At 40.7% G+C, this 19,060-nt stretch overlaps 1 protein-coding gene across 6 annotated transcripts in view; it reads right to left on the bottom strand.

Annotated features, from left to right (window-relative positions):
• The window catches only part of PPP4R1 (protein phosphatase 4 regulatory subunit 1), a 69,874-nt gene that overhangs the window by 11,360 nt on the left and 39,454 nt on the right, over nucleotides 1-19,060 (bottom strand). For all 6 annotated transcript variants that reach the window (XM_074576637.1, XM_074576638.1, XM_074576639.1 and 3 more), the window contains 4 exons: nucleotides 17,838-17,996; nucleotides 16,605-16,735; nucleotides 14,527-15,044; nucleotides 4,163-4,335 (listed from right to left, as the gene is read on the bottom strand). In XM_074576637.1, coding sequence (XP_074432738.1) covers nucleotides 4,163-4,335; nucleotides 14,527-15,044; nucleotides 16,605-16,735; nucleotides 17,838-17,996 — 981 coding nt within the window. The remainder of the gene's footprint in view (nucleotides 1-4,162; nucleotides 4,336-14,526; nucleotides 15,045-16,604; nucleotides 16,736-17,837; nucleotides 17,997-19,060) is intronic.

Here is a 19,060-nt window from a genome sequence, read left to right as displayed (position 1 = left end):
TAAAGGAATACATGTTTTAATATCAAATACAATTTTGTTACAGCCTGAAATCAAAAGGCCTGTAAGATAAATCTTTCTGCTTTCAATTTCAAACACAGACTCCTCTTATCCTGCTCCATTTTGGTTCTTATGGAATGAAAATCACAGGGGAGTAGTACCTTTGAGACTGCATTAAGGAAAATGTAACTAACATATGGGTCACATTGCTTCTCCCCTGAAAGGAAAATGAGAAAACATCTGTAGTGGATTTTATTGGATTTGTTGCTTTGGATTTGTGCTAGAAAAAGGTCAAAACAAAGCTACCCTCACACTTAAGAGTAGAAACTGATGAGACTTACGCTGTTGCTCCTTTCCTAGAGGTGATTATTCTGTAATCTTCTCCACAGATGAGCTTCACCTTATAATACAAAGTCCTAGTGGACCATAGCTCTGACACTAGTCATCACCCCTCTCAGCAGTTCTATTAAAACTGTTTTTAGCAATCATTCGAGCATCCTGGCTACACAGCTGGGCCTTGAAGATAAGGACTGAGACTCTGTTTCAGAACGCTATCAAGTAGCAGAGGTTTGCTACTCTATGATAAACTGTACTGCTGAGGGGATGCTCTGTCGCTTTCTATATCAGTGGAGATCCCCAAATACAACAGACTTTGCATAATCAGCCGTGAATTTCAAGATGTGATGAATATTTGGAAAGTAGATCAGGCTGCTACCTGGTAAAACAGGACAAAGGCATTTTTGCTAGATATGAGTCAAGGTATCTATTCACAGATGCTGCAGGGTGAGCCCTCAGGGTCAACAGAAGCACTGAGAATATGCCTACTCTACCAGCTGTTCAGATCAGTTTGACAATGAGAATTTTCAGCAACCTACAAACTTCTTCAAAGAAGCCTCCAGGATACCATCTGTCTTCCTTGGTTTGACTTCAGACAGTTGTTTTTTCCCGTTCCATGATCTGCTTTCATCTAAGCATTAGGTTGTAATTTTAGTTGCTGAGGTGTAATTACAGGTGATAAAGAACAGGCAGAGCTGTGAGGCAATTGCATATCACTGGCACAGCAGCCTAAGTCACCTGTCAGACATATCAAGCAGCAGCAAAGAGGTGTCAAAGAGGCAATGACAGAACAGATCTGCAAGTGACTCCGTAACTAAATGTGTCTAGCAGCATACAACTCCAACTATAAAACCTCCAGAGGCTCTGAAAACTATCTCTGCAGGATTTTAGTTTGCCAGTCAACTCTTCACTCCCTTTTAGCCTTATTTTTTTCAGAAAAAGAGACAATTTTCAGCATTGCCAGAAAGTCACCGGCTTTGACCTCTGTCAAATCAAGAAATTAGGAGGCAGCCTGCACGACCTAGCCATAGTGCTTTCCATGAGTTGCCCAGGTGCATGGAACTGGGGGCTAGTCATCCATTCTGCTACAATAAAAATGAAAAAACTCATCTCACAATCTCTGCTACCCCAGCTCTAAAAGGATAAGTTTAATTTAAAAAAAAAAAAAAAAAAATACTTTACTGATTGAACTAAGTTGAACAACTAAATATACCGAAGGGCATCACAGATGGGAACATTTTTACCCAGACATTTTTAAAGTCAAATATACATTCCAGAAAGGAAGAGCTTCAGTACAGAAGAACCACAGCATCAGTCAGTATTTAAGTCAATGCAGTATCTCTATTCCTGCAGAGATGAAGTCCCATCTGTACTTTTTCCAGATAACATGCACATACTAAACTGAGCACTGCAGAGAGCCAGAACATAAAAACTCATCAGGGTTTACCCTGAAAGCTTCTTGTGTACCAAATTTGTGAACCACCACCTCTGAGATGCAAAATCTTTGTTATAACCTTACAAATCTCTTACATGAGGTTTCCTTTAGCTGCAGTGTAACAAGAGCTCCATGGTTGTGCTCCACAGACCCTTGCTCTGTGCCATGGCTTGCACACAAAGCCCAAAGCACCAGGACAAGTGGTGTTGGTCTTTCCTAACAGGGCTCCTGGCCCAAACACAAGAAGAAGCCAGTCTCAGGGTTCAGGTCTCCTTCTGACATACACCCTCTTCTTAAAGAGAGGTACTTGTGCCAGAAAGGGACAGGCTGATTTTAGTCCAGTTTCCTTCCTCTTTCTTTTCCTTCCCTTCTCCCTCTACCTCCAACCAAAATAATAAAAAAAAAAAAATAAAAAAAAGAGGACTTCCACACCTATCCACTGGGAATACGATTTAGGGGATTTCTTGGGGCTTACAATTGTTTATCAAACCTATAGAGAGTACACAACCTAAAGAAAATAAAAATGTTGGCTCCGGAGGAAAAATAAAACAGCCACCCTCCTCTTCAAGAAACAAGCATCATCTGTGTTGCAAAATCTTATCTATTCACTCCATTACAACATCTCTTTTCATGTGAATAAAGAATCTCTCTTTAATATGTAGCATTAACTCCTTCGGGAGCCAATACATCTGCAGAAGGACAAGCAAAGTGTGATTTTGCTTTGTGATACATGTGCAGAACTGTGAAGGCTGCTTTCAAATACAAAATGCTGTAGCTTGATTTTTCTAAAGTGTCCAGAACCTGGCTGACACGTTGCTATGCTGAGACTTAAAAAAAAACAACCCAAAACCAAAACGACAACAAGAAAAACCAAACACCTGTGAAAATCAGAGCTCTCGTCACTGCTAGGGGCAACAGTCCACTTGCTCAACAGATCACAGCTTGATTCCCAAATTCTAGGTCACTTCTATAATATCCTTTCACTTGTAAAATGAGGACTTGATTCAGTGCCAGTAACAAACAAGGAACTGACAGATTAAGAGCATCCTTTTAAACAGTAAAACTGAAACATGCAAAACCAACATATACCAGCAATGTAACAGGTTCTTAAACTTTCTGACAGCATCATACTCTGATAAAGAAGTAAAGAAATAAAACGCAGGACAAGTCCCTCTGAACAAACCCCACCTTCATTACCCCCAAAAATTAGAAGGACAGAGGATACATCTACACTATCATTTTACATGTTAGGATTAGAAAAAAGTGACTACAACAGATCCTACGATAAAGAAATATATGGAGTCTGACATCAGGAATTGGGGGCAGGTTGTTTTTTTGAAACAAACAAACAGAACAACCACATTTGTAGTGTTAAATTATGATTGCATATAAACAGAAGTATCGAAGTAAATGTCACATTCCTCCACTCGCTAAATGTTTTCGGGCTACATGGTAGTCCAACAGCTTAGGTGAAAAGTTAATTAAATGTCATCTAGAAACATTGCTCTAATTAAGGAAGGTTGAAAATATTTGCACTGGACTGATGTTAACTCCTAGACTTTTTAGAGACATTTATCAAAATTTCATATGAAAATACCATTTAGGCAACGTGATTCAACAAATCACTCGCTATGGTTTCATGGAGCTTATTTTGGAACCGTTGCTATCTACATAGCTATAGCTTTTAATACCACCAGAGCTTGTGGCACTATATGCAGTGAACATAGTGGGTTTGGCCTAATATACAGTACAGAACAGACAACAGTATCAAATGCAACAGTTGGGAAGGGAGCAGTGGTGGGGTGCAGAAAAGGTAAGTGCAAAAAAATTTGAAGTGTTACTGATTGCTAGAATCCACTTTCTCTTTCAGCAGTCCACACAACATCCTAGATTGCAGGTTCTGAGCTTCTCTTATGCAGGTCAGTAAACTAATATAAAACACTTTGACAGGGAGCACAGGGAACTAAGTACCTCTTTCTCCAGACTGGGGAGGGGGAGGGAGAGAGGCAGCAGGGGCGGGACTGGAGAAGGAGATTCCCTTATTATCAGTGGGGGCTCTGTTTTAAGGAAGGCAATTTCTCAGTCATAAACTGCAGTAGCATTAAAACATCTTAAAATGTCATAAGTCACAACAGAGATTTTTAACAGAAACAATTTCAATAATTTACATGGACAAGCACAGAACTGACAAAAACAAAGGCACCAAACACAACTCATTTTAGTTTAGTAGCTAGCGCTTCAATACCAGCCAACAAAACCAAATGCCACACTAGCCCAAAGTAGGAAGCATTTGTCTGCAATTACTGCATTAATGTAAAAATACAAGCTCTATTACTGGAGCCCTGGAAATCCTAATGGGGAAAAAAGAAATAGAGTACAAAATTCGCTTCTTACCTCAACAGTGTCACCAATTAAAGGCACAATATCACCCAGTATAGGTTTAAAATTTTGTTGGTCATTGGTTAATTCAGTCTGTGAGTCTGTTCCCTTGCCGATACTGGCCATTGTCTCTTCATGAGGATCCAAACTGGATGCTCTGAGTGCAGCAGACAACACCTCCACTTGTGCTGCAGCATGAGAAAAAAATACGCGTGAGACTGAACTGCAATAAACTTTTGGCAAGTTCACAAAGCAACTTTTAGACAGTGACTACTAATTAACTGAAAGATAGCAGAAGAACTATGGGGGAGGCACAAATTTAAGATTATTGACCGTTAGTAAATCCCAAATTGGGAACAATTAGTGTAAAACGTAAGGCATATTAGCACTCTGCTCTTTTCCTAGGGTGGTCAACCACACTATAGTTCAGTGAAATTTGTCTTTAATGTAAAAAAACACAGGAGTAAGAGACTGCTGTTATGACAGGATCAGTTCTTTAAGAATCTCGGTACATGTTAATGGTGCAAATAGTCTTTGTGGCAAAGTAATTCAAATAAAGGTTGAGAATAGGTTTATTCATACAGGAAGGATTTCAGTTCCAAAAGGCTGTGTCTCTCTCTACATAAGGTCATTAAATTCTTATGTCTTTATAGCAACTCTAAAGCAATATCTAGATAGGAAGATGCTAGACCCCAGTAACTCTTTTCTGGACAGGATACTTTAGCCTCCTTCCATCCTCCAAACAAATAATGAAGGTTGCACTGTTTGATGTTGTCTTATTCACCAAAAGGGAGCATTTCACACTCTGCCATGCACTCTTTTGAAAAAGATCCAGCTGTTCTGAGACTGCTCTGCTTTCCATCCCTCTGCTTACTGCTAATTAAAAAAAGCTTTGTTGAGCAAAGTTCCTTGGATATAGCCTGACCTAAGCAGATCAGGTATCAGAGGCAATCTTAGCTGCAAGCAACACACAATTCAGTGCTGACTTATCTACTCTGCTTCTCCTTATCCACTTCATTCCAAGAAGGTAAGGAAAAATAATCTCCTGACCCATTAAATTTACCCCGCCATACAGAAGATCTGCTCCTCATAGACTTTGGCTTTTCCAAGGTTTCTTAAATGCTCATCGTGAAATTAAACGACAAACCATATGCTTATTTTTAATCCCACATTGCCATACTAAGTTACAGAAACTGAATTTCTCCCTCTAACTTTTTTGATAGGGTTATTAACAAGAATTAAACAAAGTAAGTTGGATAGAAGAAACAATACATATGTCACAAGAAGGAAAATTACAACTCAGCATAATCCTAGCTAGCAAAATTTGGAAAACACAGTACAGGTTCACTGGTTTCTAGGTGGAGTCTGATGACCAGGAGTAAAGATAATTCTTTACAATATGCCATGTTAGCTCTGTAACTGCATCAAATGTCTAACAGAATAACTGAAGATATTCTTGCTCTACTACTGTAATTCACCTCAACACAAAAAAACACAGCAAGTTAAAAACTTAAAAACAAACACAACAGCATAGTAATACTTCCAAATACATAAAAGTTAGTTTTACAATTTTTAAGATTAACAAAAGCTTGCTATGACTTCACTCAAAGTGTTAGTTCACTGACAATAAACCTCTGTACTTTTAAGGCCCATGAGAATAAACAAGATCAAGGTTAGTAAATTCCTCCAAAACTTAAAAGTTAAATAAATCATCCCAAAACCATGCAAACCAGGTGGTCATTTCAGAGCACTTGCTAGGGCAAGAAATGCCTGTCTGATTTCCAATTTATTCTCATTTAGAGAAGTCAAACAAGAAAATTAAAGAGAATTACGTTCTGCTGCACGTCAAGGAGAGATTTTTCATGAAGACTTCTTTCATGAAGGACAGTTTCATGAAAACCGTACACTCCCCTCATTTTCACTTAAAAGTCAAGAAAGCTTACCCTGACAAGGTAACACATACTGCTTCAACACTGAATACGTATTTACTGAAAAATCCAGAGCTCCAAAGATTACTTCTAGTAATAAGAGTGAAGGTATCTACAGCAGTAATTGGGAAGTTTCCAAGACATGTTCCCCACCCATACCCCACTGTCAGCCTGTACACCTGGACCACCCTTGTTTAGGGGCTTAACAGGATAGAGACTACATGTATCCTGATTGCCTCTGCCTGCCCTAGAGGAGATATGGCATAAACGTGCACCTCCTCAGCTTCTTGTCAATTCTACAATCCCAAAATATGAGGCTGAAGGACAGGAGAGGCCAAACTCCCAAGGATTTCATTGGTTGTCAAGTGCCTTCTTTCTTCTTTGAGTGCTTCTCCATATGTCTTGTCACCAAGGGTGACTCCAGTGCTGTCATCCACTGAATACTGAATGACCTGAAGTCCATAAACATCTTAGGGTCTTAGCCAAAAAAAGACCCAAGCACAGTCACTAAGGAAGGCTCCAGAACGGTTGAGTGCTTAGGAAAGGAGGAAGAGAAAGAGAGTGCGTGTGTGAGGTGAGTATCTGCATATATGTGCACAACTCTAGGTGGCTGCCTTGAAGATACTGAAACTTGAGACAGCATCCTAGTGAGCTGTCTTCACCACCCTGGGCTCCGGTGCCAAGGCACATCTCCATGTAATCCCACCACACACAGACACAGTCCAAGGTTTGTGTTGATAGTGTTGATACCCTCCTAACCAAGATGGCTGCTGCTCCTCCCCATCTCCCACAAAGATCTTTCCTACAGCCATAAAACAGGCAATGTTTTCCAGAAAATCATTAAAAGTACAAGTAAAGGATACGGCTCCCCTCTCACGCATGACACAGAGAAATGCCCCAGAGCTCTTGGGAAGCAAGATTTTGTGGGGAAGACTGGAAGGGAATCTGATAACTAACTAGCTTTCACCACTACCTTCAGTAAAAACTGGAATGTAAACATCAGTTTTGTGCATAACACAGAACTCATGTATTACATTAGTAAGATAAAGTCAATGTTCACTGGATCTTAAACCATCTGCTAATTAACTCTTTCTTCCTTTGACTTTTGCTTCAGGTGAGAAGTATTTTTCAGCAAGGGATTATTTCCTCTTCGCTACTGTACCTGCATCCTAAATAACTGGCACAATCTTTAAATTCAAAACCACATTTTACCTGGCCTTATTAAATTTCCTGATCCTCAGAAGTTTCTGTCCTTGCAATATGCTTTATTGTTGTTTTCTGTTTCTCCTCATGTTTCACTAGTAGACATTGATATTTCTAAGTGACACGATCCCTTCTTTTTTCTAAAGCATCTGCCTTTCTTACCCTCACCTCTTACTCAGAGACAAAAGCTACGGGTTGCATCAATGGGTACAGAGATGCTAGTTATTTAAACATAAAAATAAGAAGAGTTTCTTCTCTACTTTAGCAACATATTTTAGACTTTTACTGCAGGCAGTGCTAGTAACCTGAATTATAAACATTGTTTTTGTAAAGCAATGGGATCAATTGACCCCACATTTGGGTTGGTTTATCTCTGTTAGGTCTCCATTTGGCAAAGCAGCCTATAATAAGCCACAGTTAGCTCCAGTAACCTGCAACACAGGCTTTCTCTCTTCCCCCAAATAATATTAAGAAAAGCTGACATTACATAATTTAGCACTTTCTATGCAGAACATAAGGAGGTAAAAAAAGCTGAAGAAAGCGTTCCTGGAAAGAAAAACAAAGAAAGAAAAACATCTGGGGAAAGAAAAACAGCCTCTGAAGTAAGTGAAGATGGCAGCAGTCTCAGGGAACTGGAAAAAGGTGACCTGAATAAAGACCCTGTAATAATTTTAAAAGAACTGGCACACTTCAGAGGAATGTGCAGGTTTCCATCCCCCAGTTTGAGACCCTCAGGATGTCTGGCCAGTGGATTAGAAAGGTCCATCCCCCAGTTTGAGACCCTCAGGATGTCTGGCCAGTGGATTAGAAAGGTCCTATTAACAGGGATTACATACCACTGCTTAACTTTGCACAGCTTGCGTAGCTCTGCTAGCCAGTAGAGTTTGTCTGTGAGAAGACCGGCTGTCTTTACTTTGGTTGCTGACTGCTCAACTACCTATTACTCAGTTTTATCACTTTGGCACAAGTTAGTTCTGGAAAGAAAGCCTCAAGGTAAAGATTTTTGGGAGTGAGATTCAGTTAAAGCAGTTCATCCCTTTCTGAGAATGAGATTACGGAAAAAAAAAAAAATACATTCTATGGCAGTTGCTGGTCACTGTTAAAAATTGTATTTGCTAGAGACCTCATCAGTCTCCATACCTAGGAGCAAGGATTTGAAGTTTGAAATGGAAACTGCTCTGATGATAGGGAGGTGCGCTACAGAAACACAGAAAACACAGTCAAATTACAAACCTAAAAAATCCCAAAACAAACAAACAAAAATACCAAAAAAACCCACACAACCACAAACAGTTCTGTGTATCTAAACAGTAATCTGTTAGTGCTTGGCAGCCAAGACATCTGGAGGATTGGGGTACGCACTGAACATAGCGTACTCCGGGCTGCACAAGCTGGCAATGCCGTGCCTTTCAAAAGATCTTTCCCCTTGTCATTGTATGCTGACGTACCCCTTAGACAAAAAATGAAGTTATTCTGTTCTCAGTACTTCTGCTATAATGATGCAAGCAGATGAGGAAAGAAGCACCTCGCACAACATAGAAGGGTGAGGTGAGACATGTGAAGTAGAATGCAGAATCCAGAAAGGAAGAGAAATGAAAACAAAAAAGGAACCAGGAGGGGAAATACATACGGAGGGAGGGTATCGGGCTAAAAAAGTATAGTAGTTGCTATGGATGCATATACAGCGCAAAGCACAGAAAGAGCCTCAGCTGTCAGGGACTGGCTCTGAAACCAACTAGCAAAATGGAAATCATCAACCTCTGCTGATTGTACCATTAAAGACATCACTTTACGATGATCACCAGTTATTCTGTAGTCAAATAATAAAAATTCAGTGTGATCTTAAGAACTTTCAAAAACCCTGCACCAATGACCCTGGCCAATATGGTTCCACACAACAGGTATTAATTTTCTTCTTTTTTTAAGTTGAGAAAACATTCTCCAAAACAAAACGTGGTTAAGAGAAGGATGCTGAAGTTGCCCTGTCAAGTACTGACAGGCTAGGTACAGCCAGAGTTAAGGTCATCTGAACAACTTAAGCTTAGTGACACATGCACAACATCATACACTACAGTCTTATTCCCAAACTATACTTTTGCTAACTCATCCCCACTTCATTGCGTGATGTCTCTAGGATGCTTGCCCCATTTGCTATAGACACCAGATGATGTGTACCTATAGGAGCTCCCCCATATGGCAGGTCTCTGCTTACCCACCACAGAGAACACAGCATCTTCTGCTCCCATCCCTTGACTGAGAATGCAGCAATAAAGACAGGAGCACAACATGGAAGCAGGAATCCAGGACTTGGGCAACAGCAAACCAATGAAGAAAATAAGCGCAAGAAAAAGGTCACAGGGATTTAAAAAGAAAGAAAGAGAGAAAGAGAGAAAGAGAGAAAGAGAGAAAGAGAGAAAGAGAGAAAGAGAGAAAGAGAGAAAGAGAGAAAGAGAGAAAGAGAGAAAGAGAGAAAGAGAGAAAGAGAGAAAGAGAGAAAGAGAGAAAGAGAGAAAGAGAGAAAGAGAGAAAGAGAGAAAGAGAGAAAGAGAGAAAGAGAGAAAGAGAGAAAGAGAGAAAGAGAGAAAGAGAGAAAGAGAGAAAGAGAGAAAGAGAGAAAGAGAGAAAGAGAGAAAGAGAGAAAGAGAGAAAGAGAGAAAGAGAGAAAGAGAGAAAGAGAGAAAGAGAGAAAGAGAGAGAGAGAGAGAGAGAGAGAAAGAGAGAGAGAAAGAGAGAGAGAAAGAGAGAAAGAAAGAAAAAGAGAAAGAGAGAAAGAGAGAAAGAAAGAAAAAGAGAAAGAGAGAAAGAAAGAAAAAGAGAAAAAGAGAAAGAGAGAAAGAAAGAAAAAGAGAAAGAAAGAAAGAAAGAAAGAAAAAGAGAAAGAAAGAAAGAAAGAAAGAAAAAGAGAAAGAAAGAAAGAAAGAAAAAGAGAAAAAGAAAGAAAGAAAGAAAGAAAAAGAGAAAAAGAAAGAAAGAAAGAAAGAAAAAGAGAAAAAGAAAGAAAGAAAAAGAGAAAGAAAGAAAGAAAGAAAGAAAGAAAAAGAGAAAGAAAGAAAGAAAGAAAAAGAGAAAGAAAGAAAGAAAGAAAGAAAAAGAGAAAGAAAGAAAGAAAGAAAGAAAAAGAGAAAGAAAGAAAGAAAAAGAGAAAGAAAGAAAAAGAGAAAGAAAGAAAGAAAAAGAGAAAGAAAGAAAGAAAAAGAGAAAGAAAGAAAGAAAAAGAGAAAGAAAGAAAGAAAGAAAGAAAGAAAGAAAGAAAGAAAGAAAGAAAGAAAGAAAGAAAAAGAGAAAGAAAGAAAGAAAGAAAAAGAGAAAGAAAGAAAGAAAGAAAAAGAGAAAGAAAGAAAGAAAGAAAAAGAGAAAGAAAGAAAGAAAGAAAAAGAGAAAGAAAGAAAGGAAAACCAACATCTAGTCTTTGCTGTCAAGAACCAGCTCACTTATAGTACAAGACTCATAAAAACGTAATAGCTAGTCTTGTGGGGCAGAGGGGCAGGGAGAGACCCTAAGCACTGCTTGGGACCAGTGCTGTTTGGCAAACACTTGTAAGCCAAATATACTGGAAACAAAGTTATCTGTGAAATTAAGAAGTTTCATAAAATTTCTATAAAAATAACAAATCAAGGCAACCTTTGGACTGAATATTTATACCATCAGTTTGCAACAACAGTTTTAGATGGTAAAGATGGAAGGATTATTCCTGGTATTGCCATGAGCAAAGAGGCAGACAGGGCTCTCATCTTCTGGATCACCCCCAAAGGGAATCTACTTCCCTCTTATCAGAATATATGGAGGGTATGGTCTAACACATAGGCATTAAGTCAGCTACTCAGGGACTAAAGTCTGGACACCTACCACTACCACTTCTATGTGCACTTTAGTGTTTGAGACAAGCATGCAAAATGAACACTATTCTGTCAGTTTTGGTCTCAATTTCCTTATACCTCAATACACTTTGTGTAAAATTAAAATAGCAACATTACCGAAACAGGCATGTTGTTAAATTCTAGCTTCTGAAGTATTTAGACTGAATAATGAGAGTATAGGCGAGAGGGGGGAAAAAAAAAAAAGAAAAAAAAAAAAAGAGTACAAGGTTTAGAAGGTGTGTTTCATGGAGCTTCCCTACACAGCCTTGACCAAGTCAGAGGTACTGTACGGAATACAAAGGTTACTGAGTAATTAAGACCACCCGCCCCCACCCCACATTAGGAAGCATGGCACTGATAACCCTAATTCAAATCCTTCCTAACTTGTGGGTACCAGGAATCCATGGTGTTGCCAACAGTTTTCTTCTACTGAAACGCCCAAGTGCTAGTCAACAACTGCACAGAAAACCTCTTGACACCCAGTCAAGAGAGCTACAAAAAAAAAAAAAACAACCTCTGAAACAAGACACGAACACACACAACGGAAACAACCCCCTAACACAGAACAATTCTGGATGTATAAATGGATGCCTACATAAATCTTCATTAAAAGTGTTTAAGATATGTTCTGTAACTGGACAGAACAAGGATTTATAAAACAAACCTAAAGAGCACCACATGTTTTAACAGTGGGCTTCAGAGATGGGTTATGTGAAGACTATCATTAGCAAGGATGAATGTTTTTTCTTATGTCTTTCCTTAGAGAGAGTGCCCAAAGTAACAAAGTTTCATCTGCTGACTTCCCAACAGATTAAATAGAAGCAGCCCAAAATGGATTTAGAATCATAGAATCATATAATCATAGGGTTGGAAGGGACCTCTGGAGATCATCTAGTCCAACCCCCCTGCCAGAGCAGGGTCACCTAGAGCAGGTTACACAGGAACACGTCCAGGCGGGTTTTGAATGTCTTCAGAGACAGAGACTCCACCACCTCTCTGGGCAGCCTGTTCCAGTGCTCTGCCACCCTCAAAGGAAAGAAGTTCCTCCTCATGTTTAGGTGGAACTTCCTATGGTCAAGTTTGTGCCCATTACCTCTTATCCTGTCCCCGGGCACCACTGAAAAGAGCCTGGCCCCATCCTCCTGACACCCACCCTTTAAGTATTTGTAAGTGTTAATAAGGTCCCCCCTCAGCCGTCTTTTTTCCAGACTGAAGAGACCCAAATCCCTCAGCCTTTCTTCATAAGAGAGGTGCTCCAGTCCCCTAATCATCTTCGTAGCCCTTTGCTGCACCCTCTCCAGCAGTTCCCTGTCCTTCTTGAACCAGGGAGCCCAGAACTAGACAGAGTACTCCACGTGCAACCTCACCAAGGCAGAGTAGAGGGGGAGGATGACCTCCCTCGACCTGCTGGCCACACTCTTCTTGATGCAGCCCAGGATGCCATTGGCCTTCTTGGCCACGAGGGCACATTGCTGCCTCATGGTCATCCTGTTGTCCACCAGGACTCCCAGGTCTCTTTCCACCGAGCTGCTCTCCAGCAGGTCAGCCCCCAACCTGTACTGGTGCATGGCGTTATTCCTCCCCAGGTGCAGCACCCTACACTTGCCCTTATTGAATTTCATAAGGTTCCTCTTTGCCCAAATCTCCAACCTGTCCAGGTCTCTCTGTATGGCGGCACAGCCTTCTGGTGTGTCAGCCACCCCCCCCAGCTTTGTGTCATTGGCAAACTTGCTGAGGGTGCACTCTATCCCCTCATCCAGGTCATTGATGAATATATTGAAGAGGACTGGACCCAGTACTGACCCCTGGGGAACACCACTCATCACTGACCTCCAACCAGACTCTGTGCCCCTAATCACTATCCTCTGATCTCTGTCTTTCAACCAGTTATCTATCCACCTTACTGTCCATTCATCAAGCCCACTCTTCCTAAGCTTCCCTATGAGGATGCTGTGGGAGACCGTGTCAAACGCCTTGCTTAAGTCAAGGTAGACCACATCTACTGCCCTCCCCATCCCCTCATCTATCCATCCAGTCATGCCATCATAGAAGGCTATCAGATTAGTCAGACATGATTTCCCCTTGGTGAATCCATGTTGAGTACTTCTGATAGCCTTCTTTTCCTCCACGTGCCTTGAGATGACGCCCAGAACAAGCTGTTCCATCATCTTTCCAGGCATGGAGGTGAGGCTGACCGGCCTGTAGTTCCCCGGCTCCTCCTTCTTGCCTTTTTTGAAGACTGGAGTGACATTGGCTTTCCTCCAGCCCTCAGGCACCTCGCCTGTTCTCCAGGACCTTTCAAAGATGATGGAGAGCGGCCCAGCAATGACTTCCACCAGCTCCCTCAGCACTCTCGGGTGCATCCCATCGGGGCCCACGGACTTGTGAATATCTAATTGATCTAATTGATCCCTCACTCAATCCTCCTCAACCCAGTGGAAGTCATCTTCTTTCCCCGTTACTTAAGTTTCCCTAAGGAAAACTTATTAGCATATCAACCTACTAACAACAAAAAGAAGCTGAAAGCAGCATCAGTTTATTCTAAAATGTTTTTGCCACTCCCAACTTGTCCCTCTTTTTCCTTCCTACTTTTTCTGGTATAGAGGAATGCTTCCCCTAGGGATTCTTCAGCTCCAGAATAATACAGCTTCTTCTTTAGTGGTACCTCTGGACTTTCTGACTGTGACGCTCAAGCTTGACGTGCCTTAGAATCAATACCGAGAAAAACATATTTCCAGTAGGTATGTGTGAAAAAGTCAAGTTGCCTTAGCCCAGGAGGTATCTCTGAGGTGCTGCTCCACCAGCTGTTCATACTTATGAAACCCTTCCCCACCTTGGAAGAGCTTTTAAAATGGAGGATGTGCGTTCACTTCAAGATTCAGTTTGGATCAACAAACTTGACATGCTTGAGTCAACAACATGAGACTGCAATAATAAAGACCTTGCAGAAACATGGAGAAGACTAAATTCATTAACAATAAAATGGATAATGCATAGAATGAAAATCATTTATCACACATCAGTATTTTTTTTTAAAATATCCTAATCTGCCATTACAAATTAATTTCCTGATTAACAGCTTATGACACTGAACCATCTATTTGGTTATACTGTCAAAACAGGCAGCCAGAAGTTTATACTGCTAACTGTTATGTGTATTCAGTTTATGGAAGGAATCATACTACCTTTAAACATCTGTACACAAACGCAAGTTCCCTTTTAGTTCATCATCAATTTTCACAATTAAATCAAAATAGATACAATCTCTTTGGGGACCAGGAGAAAGTAGTACTTCTGACTTATAAAACAACTGAAAGGTTAAAGCCCAAACCGCTAAAGCAACATATGCGTATCTCCAAACACTAAAAATGCTTCAATTTCTTTACTATACCTTTAACATCTGGATCGTCCATATGGGGTTCCAAATTTTCTATCATTTCTTCCAATTCTTTCCTTGTTGCCATAGGAATGTTTGAAGACACTGGCATAGTGAGTTCCTGAATTTCTCTATCGAGTATTATCTCAGAAGTCTGCTGAAGCTCGAAGTCAATATCTATTTCAGGAAGTGGAGTCCTCCAGAAATGGAAAGAGTTATACAATTCCTGCTCTGAAAGAGAGGTTTCTTGTGAATTCAGACCAGCCTCCCGCAGACCTGCTGTACAGCAATGAGAACTTCGCTCACTCTCCTCAGCCATTTCCCCACAAGATTCTGAAGACAAAGTGCAACGGAAGGATGACTCAGTTTGGAAATCACTTTCCCTCTGGGAGTTATTTGACACTGTATTTTGATCTTCCATGGCATTTTCAAGTTTTGTTACAAAATCATCATTATCAACATGTGAAGACAGATCCTCTGTGCTGTTGTGCTCATCCTCTGTTGTGACATCTTCTGTAGTCCTGACTTGTTCACTGTTGAGTGCCAAAGCAAACGAACATTTAAAAAACAAAATACACTTGTTGCAAGCAGATGCTCTTGAAAATTCACACACATCTAGAGCAAGCTATCAGCTTGCTATTTATCAAACCAGATTTACTTACAACACATCAAAACAAATCACAGAATCACAGAACGGTTGAGGTTGGAAGGGACCTCTGGAGGTCATCTGGGTCAACCCCCCTGTTCAAGCAGGGCCACCCAAAACCAGTTGCTCAGGACTATGTCCAGATGTCTTTTGAATATTTTGGAGGATGGAGACTCCACAACCTCCCTGGGTAACCTGTGCCAATGCTCGGTCACCCTCACAATGAAAAAGTGTTTCCTGATGTTCAGAGGGAACCTCCTGTGTTTCAGGTTGTGCCCACTGCCTCTGGCCCTGTCACTGGGCTCCACTGAAAAGAGCCTGGCTCTGTCCTCTTTGCACTCTCCCTTCAGGTATTTGTTTACATTGATAAGATATTAAGATCGCCTCTGAGCCTTCTCTTCTCCAGGCTGAGCAGTCCCAGCTCTCTCAGCTTTTCCTCATAAGAGAGATGCTCCAGTCCCTTCATCATCTTTGTGGCACTTCACTGGACTCTCTCCAGTATACCCATGTGTCTTTTATAATGGGGAGCCCGGAACTGGACCCAACACTCCACCTGCGGCATCACCAGTGCTGAGCAGAGGAGAAGAATCACCTCCCTCGACCTGCTGGCAACACTCCTCCTAATGCAGACCAGGATACAATTGGCCTTCACTGCAAGGGCACATTGCTACCTCATGGTCAACCTGGTGTTCGTCCTGGCCCTTAGGGCCTTTTCTGCAGAGCCACTCTCCATCTGGTCAGACCCCAGCACGTATTGATGGCTGGGGTTGTTCCTCCTCCCCATGTGCAGAACTTTGCACTTCTTATTGAACTTCAAGAGGTTCCTGACAGCCCATTTCTCCAGCCTATTGAGGCCCCTCTGGATGGCAGCATGACCCTCTGGCACATCAGCCACCCCTCCCAGTTTTGTGTCATCAACAAACTTGCTGAGGGTACACCCTGCTCCACCATCCAGATCATGAATGAAGATGTTAAACAGGACTAGACCTAATATTGATGCCTGAGGTACACACCCAGCCATTGGCCTCCACCTGTGTGTCGCTGATCAGCACCCTCTGGGCTCGGCCATTCAGCCAGCTGTCAATCCACTTCACTGTCAGCCCATACTTCATCAGCTTCCCTATGAGGATCTTATGGAAGACCATGTCAAAAGCCTTACTGCAATCTAGGTAAACTATATCCACCACTATCCCTTGTCTATCAAGTCAGTCATTTCATCACAGAAGGTATATCCTAAGGTATCCTAAGTTACTGAACAGTCATGTGTCTTTAGTAAATAACTGAAAATTCCGGTAGTCTATTAACTAAAATGATAATTTTCAGGTCTTTCCATTTACCAAGACAAATACTCAAGTTATACAGGAAATTTTATTTTCTTAACTTGCAGTTCATACAGAAGACAAACAAGGAAGAAAAAAATAATCTGTAGATTTAGCAAATTCTTTACCTGTTTTCCTGTGCAGAACCACAATCTTCTGGGTTTTTACCATCTTCTTCTTTAAAGTACTGGCCACTGCTGGATGGATTAGCAAAAGTTGATATGAAAGGCCCCAGAGACTGAAAAGCTGCTTGACGGACCTAGTGAGAGGGTCCAAGATGAAAAAAAAAATATTTAAATATATAAAGCTTGCTGTCCTATAAAACATAAATGCCTGCTACTAGGAATTGGAAGGGTAATAAACCTACTGAGGAAATCAACAGCAGAGGCTCTTGTCTGGAAAGAGTCAGCCAGCTAAAGTGCCAAGTAAAAAAAAAGTTAAGAAAAAGCAGGGTAAAACCAGTTGAATTATAGGTAACTAAGTTGACAGGCCTATTGCCCACAACCAAAGAAATCAAAATTATTTATACAGTAGAAGCAGATTCTCAGTTGAGAATTTTAACAACTTGAAAGGAAAAAAATTACGTGCAGTGAACAGACATTTCACTACTATAGGTCTGACTGATGATAAGCTCTGCATTTCTTCCCCTTTCCTATTTGTTTATGTTGTTCATTTGCTCCTCCTTTCTCCTACTATTTATTCTCCCCTTCTCAACAATTACCATATCTACCTCCATTTTTATTATTTGGTTAATTCTGCTGGGCTACAGCCTGCACGACTTTCCAGGATCCAAGAACTCATGCTCCCGTGCAAAAGGTCTACTTTTGGCTCTCGGAAGTAGTCTGCTCAATAACAGACTTAACAAGGTTTGAAGAGTATATCTTCAAGACAAAAATAAAAATAAAAAAAAAACCAAAACAAACAAAAAGCCCCCAAACAAACCAAAATACCCAAAACCAGAACAAAAAAACCCCACCAAAATTAACAACACACACACACAAACCCCTACTGCACCACCCCACTCCCCCCCAGAAAAGGAGGTGGTGGTAGGGAACCTGAAGAAATACAAATAAAACACATCTAATTTTCCAGTTTTGTTAATGACTTTCAGCAACGTTAAGTCACTGGCAGCTCTGCAGCTAAGAAAAGCTCTCCCCTGACAGTTTTTCTGACATGCTGCAGTGAAAACGTGAGGGACTCTCTACACCCATTGACAAACTAAGCAATCTAAGAAGAATTTTGCTTGAGGTGCATGAAACAAGTTGCGTTATCCACACCTATGGGGAGAAGTTCTATACAGAATATCGCAGTAAAATCCTTTAAATATGACAACTATTCAAGAAATAAAAAGCAATGCTTACCCATCGTGAAGGATCACTAATCAAATTAATAAAAAGGGTTGACAATTTTGTCCTCCGGACTTCCTGTGATGTTGCACAAGAAACTGCCATGAAGCATTCAGCACAAGCTTTCCTAACTCCCCACACGTTATCAGAGCAGAGCTGGAAAAACCTTGGCAGCTGTTAAGAACATAGTGAGTAAGTCTGCAAGTCTTAACAGGCAGTACCTGTTTCAAAGCAAGTTCTTTTTTCACATTCATTCCCTTCATCTTGTTCTCTGTCCTCATACTCAGATGCATTAGTTTAACATTTGCACGACAAAGAACACACATTCAGTATCACCACTCTTCTTATCAGTTGCTCTCATGTTACATACGGGTACAGGTAAGAACAATTCACCTGTCCGAAGAATAGCAAGGAAGCACTAACTTTCTAACCTGATTTATGTAAAAAAAAAAAAAACCCACAACCAAAACCACAACCCAGACCCAAAAAACCCTCCAAAAATATCCCCAAGCCCAGAAAACCTATTGTAAGATGAAACCTCACCTCTACACCATTCTTTTGAAGCAGATAACATTGAAAGAACAAAACCATCAAGAATACTGATGGTTAACGTTTTAACTATCAGAGACCTATTCAGATTTTTGTAAGTTTCTCAATGAAATGCAAAGGAAGAGCATCTTCAGAAAGAAAGAAAACCTTTCTTTTCCACCTAAACGTTTCGTTGTCAGATTTACCAATCTCTGTCACCACCTACCCTACAAAGCAGGACTTTAACTGCATAGAGGAATAGGGGAAGGAGAGAAACACTGCATTTGGTGCAAGAGAAAACAGGTTGGAACAGAGCAGTGGTTTCACTAATAAAACTGAAGCATTTTGAAGTTGCTCAGGTGCTCCCTTGTTTTGGAAACAATAATGGTAAGGATGGAACAGCAGACAAAGTGCAAATGAGTCAGTCAAAGACATGCAGGTCATCACATGGCTGCCTTCGCTTGCAACAGGCAGAGTGGTAAGATGCAAGTAATACAAGGACTGCGCTACAACTCTGTTCTGTTATTGATGTTCAGCTGTTCCTGCTTTCTGCAGCAAAGTTTTCTGGACTTTACTTCTGATTAAAAAAAAAAAAAAGCCATTTATGTTACAAAATGAAGTTTTATCTAAAGCTATTCAGCTTTTTACCTCTTTTTTTTTTTTTTTTAAATAATCCTAAGAGAGCAGAAAATGGTATTTTCTGTTATGGA

This window comes from Larus michahellis, chromosome 2, assembly GCF_964199755.1.
Source record: "Larus michahellis chromosome 2, bLarMic1.1, whole genome shotgun sequence".
In the NCBI taxonomy this organism is placed as follows: domain Eukaryota; kingdom Metazoa; phylum Chordata; class Aves; order Charadriiformes; family Laridae; genus Larus; species Larus michahellis.
The sequence above is the reverse complement of the archived record's forward strand: the minus strand, read 5'-3'. Positions and strand labels throughout refer to the sequence as shown.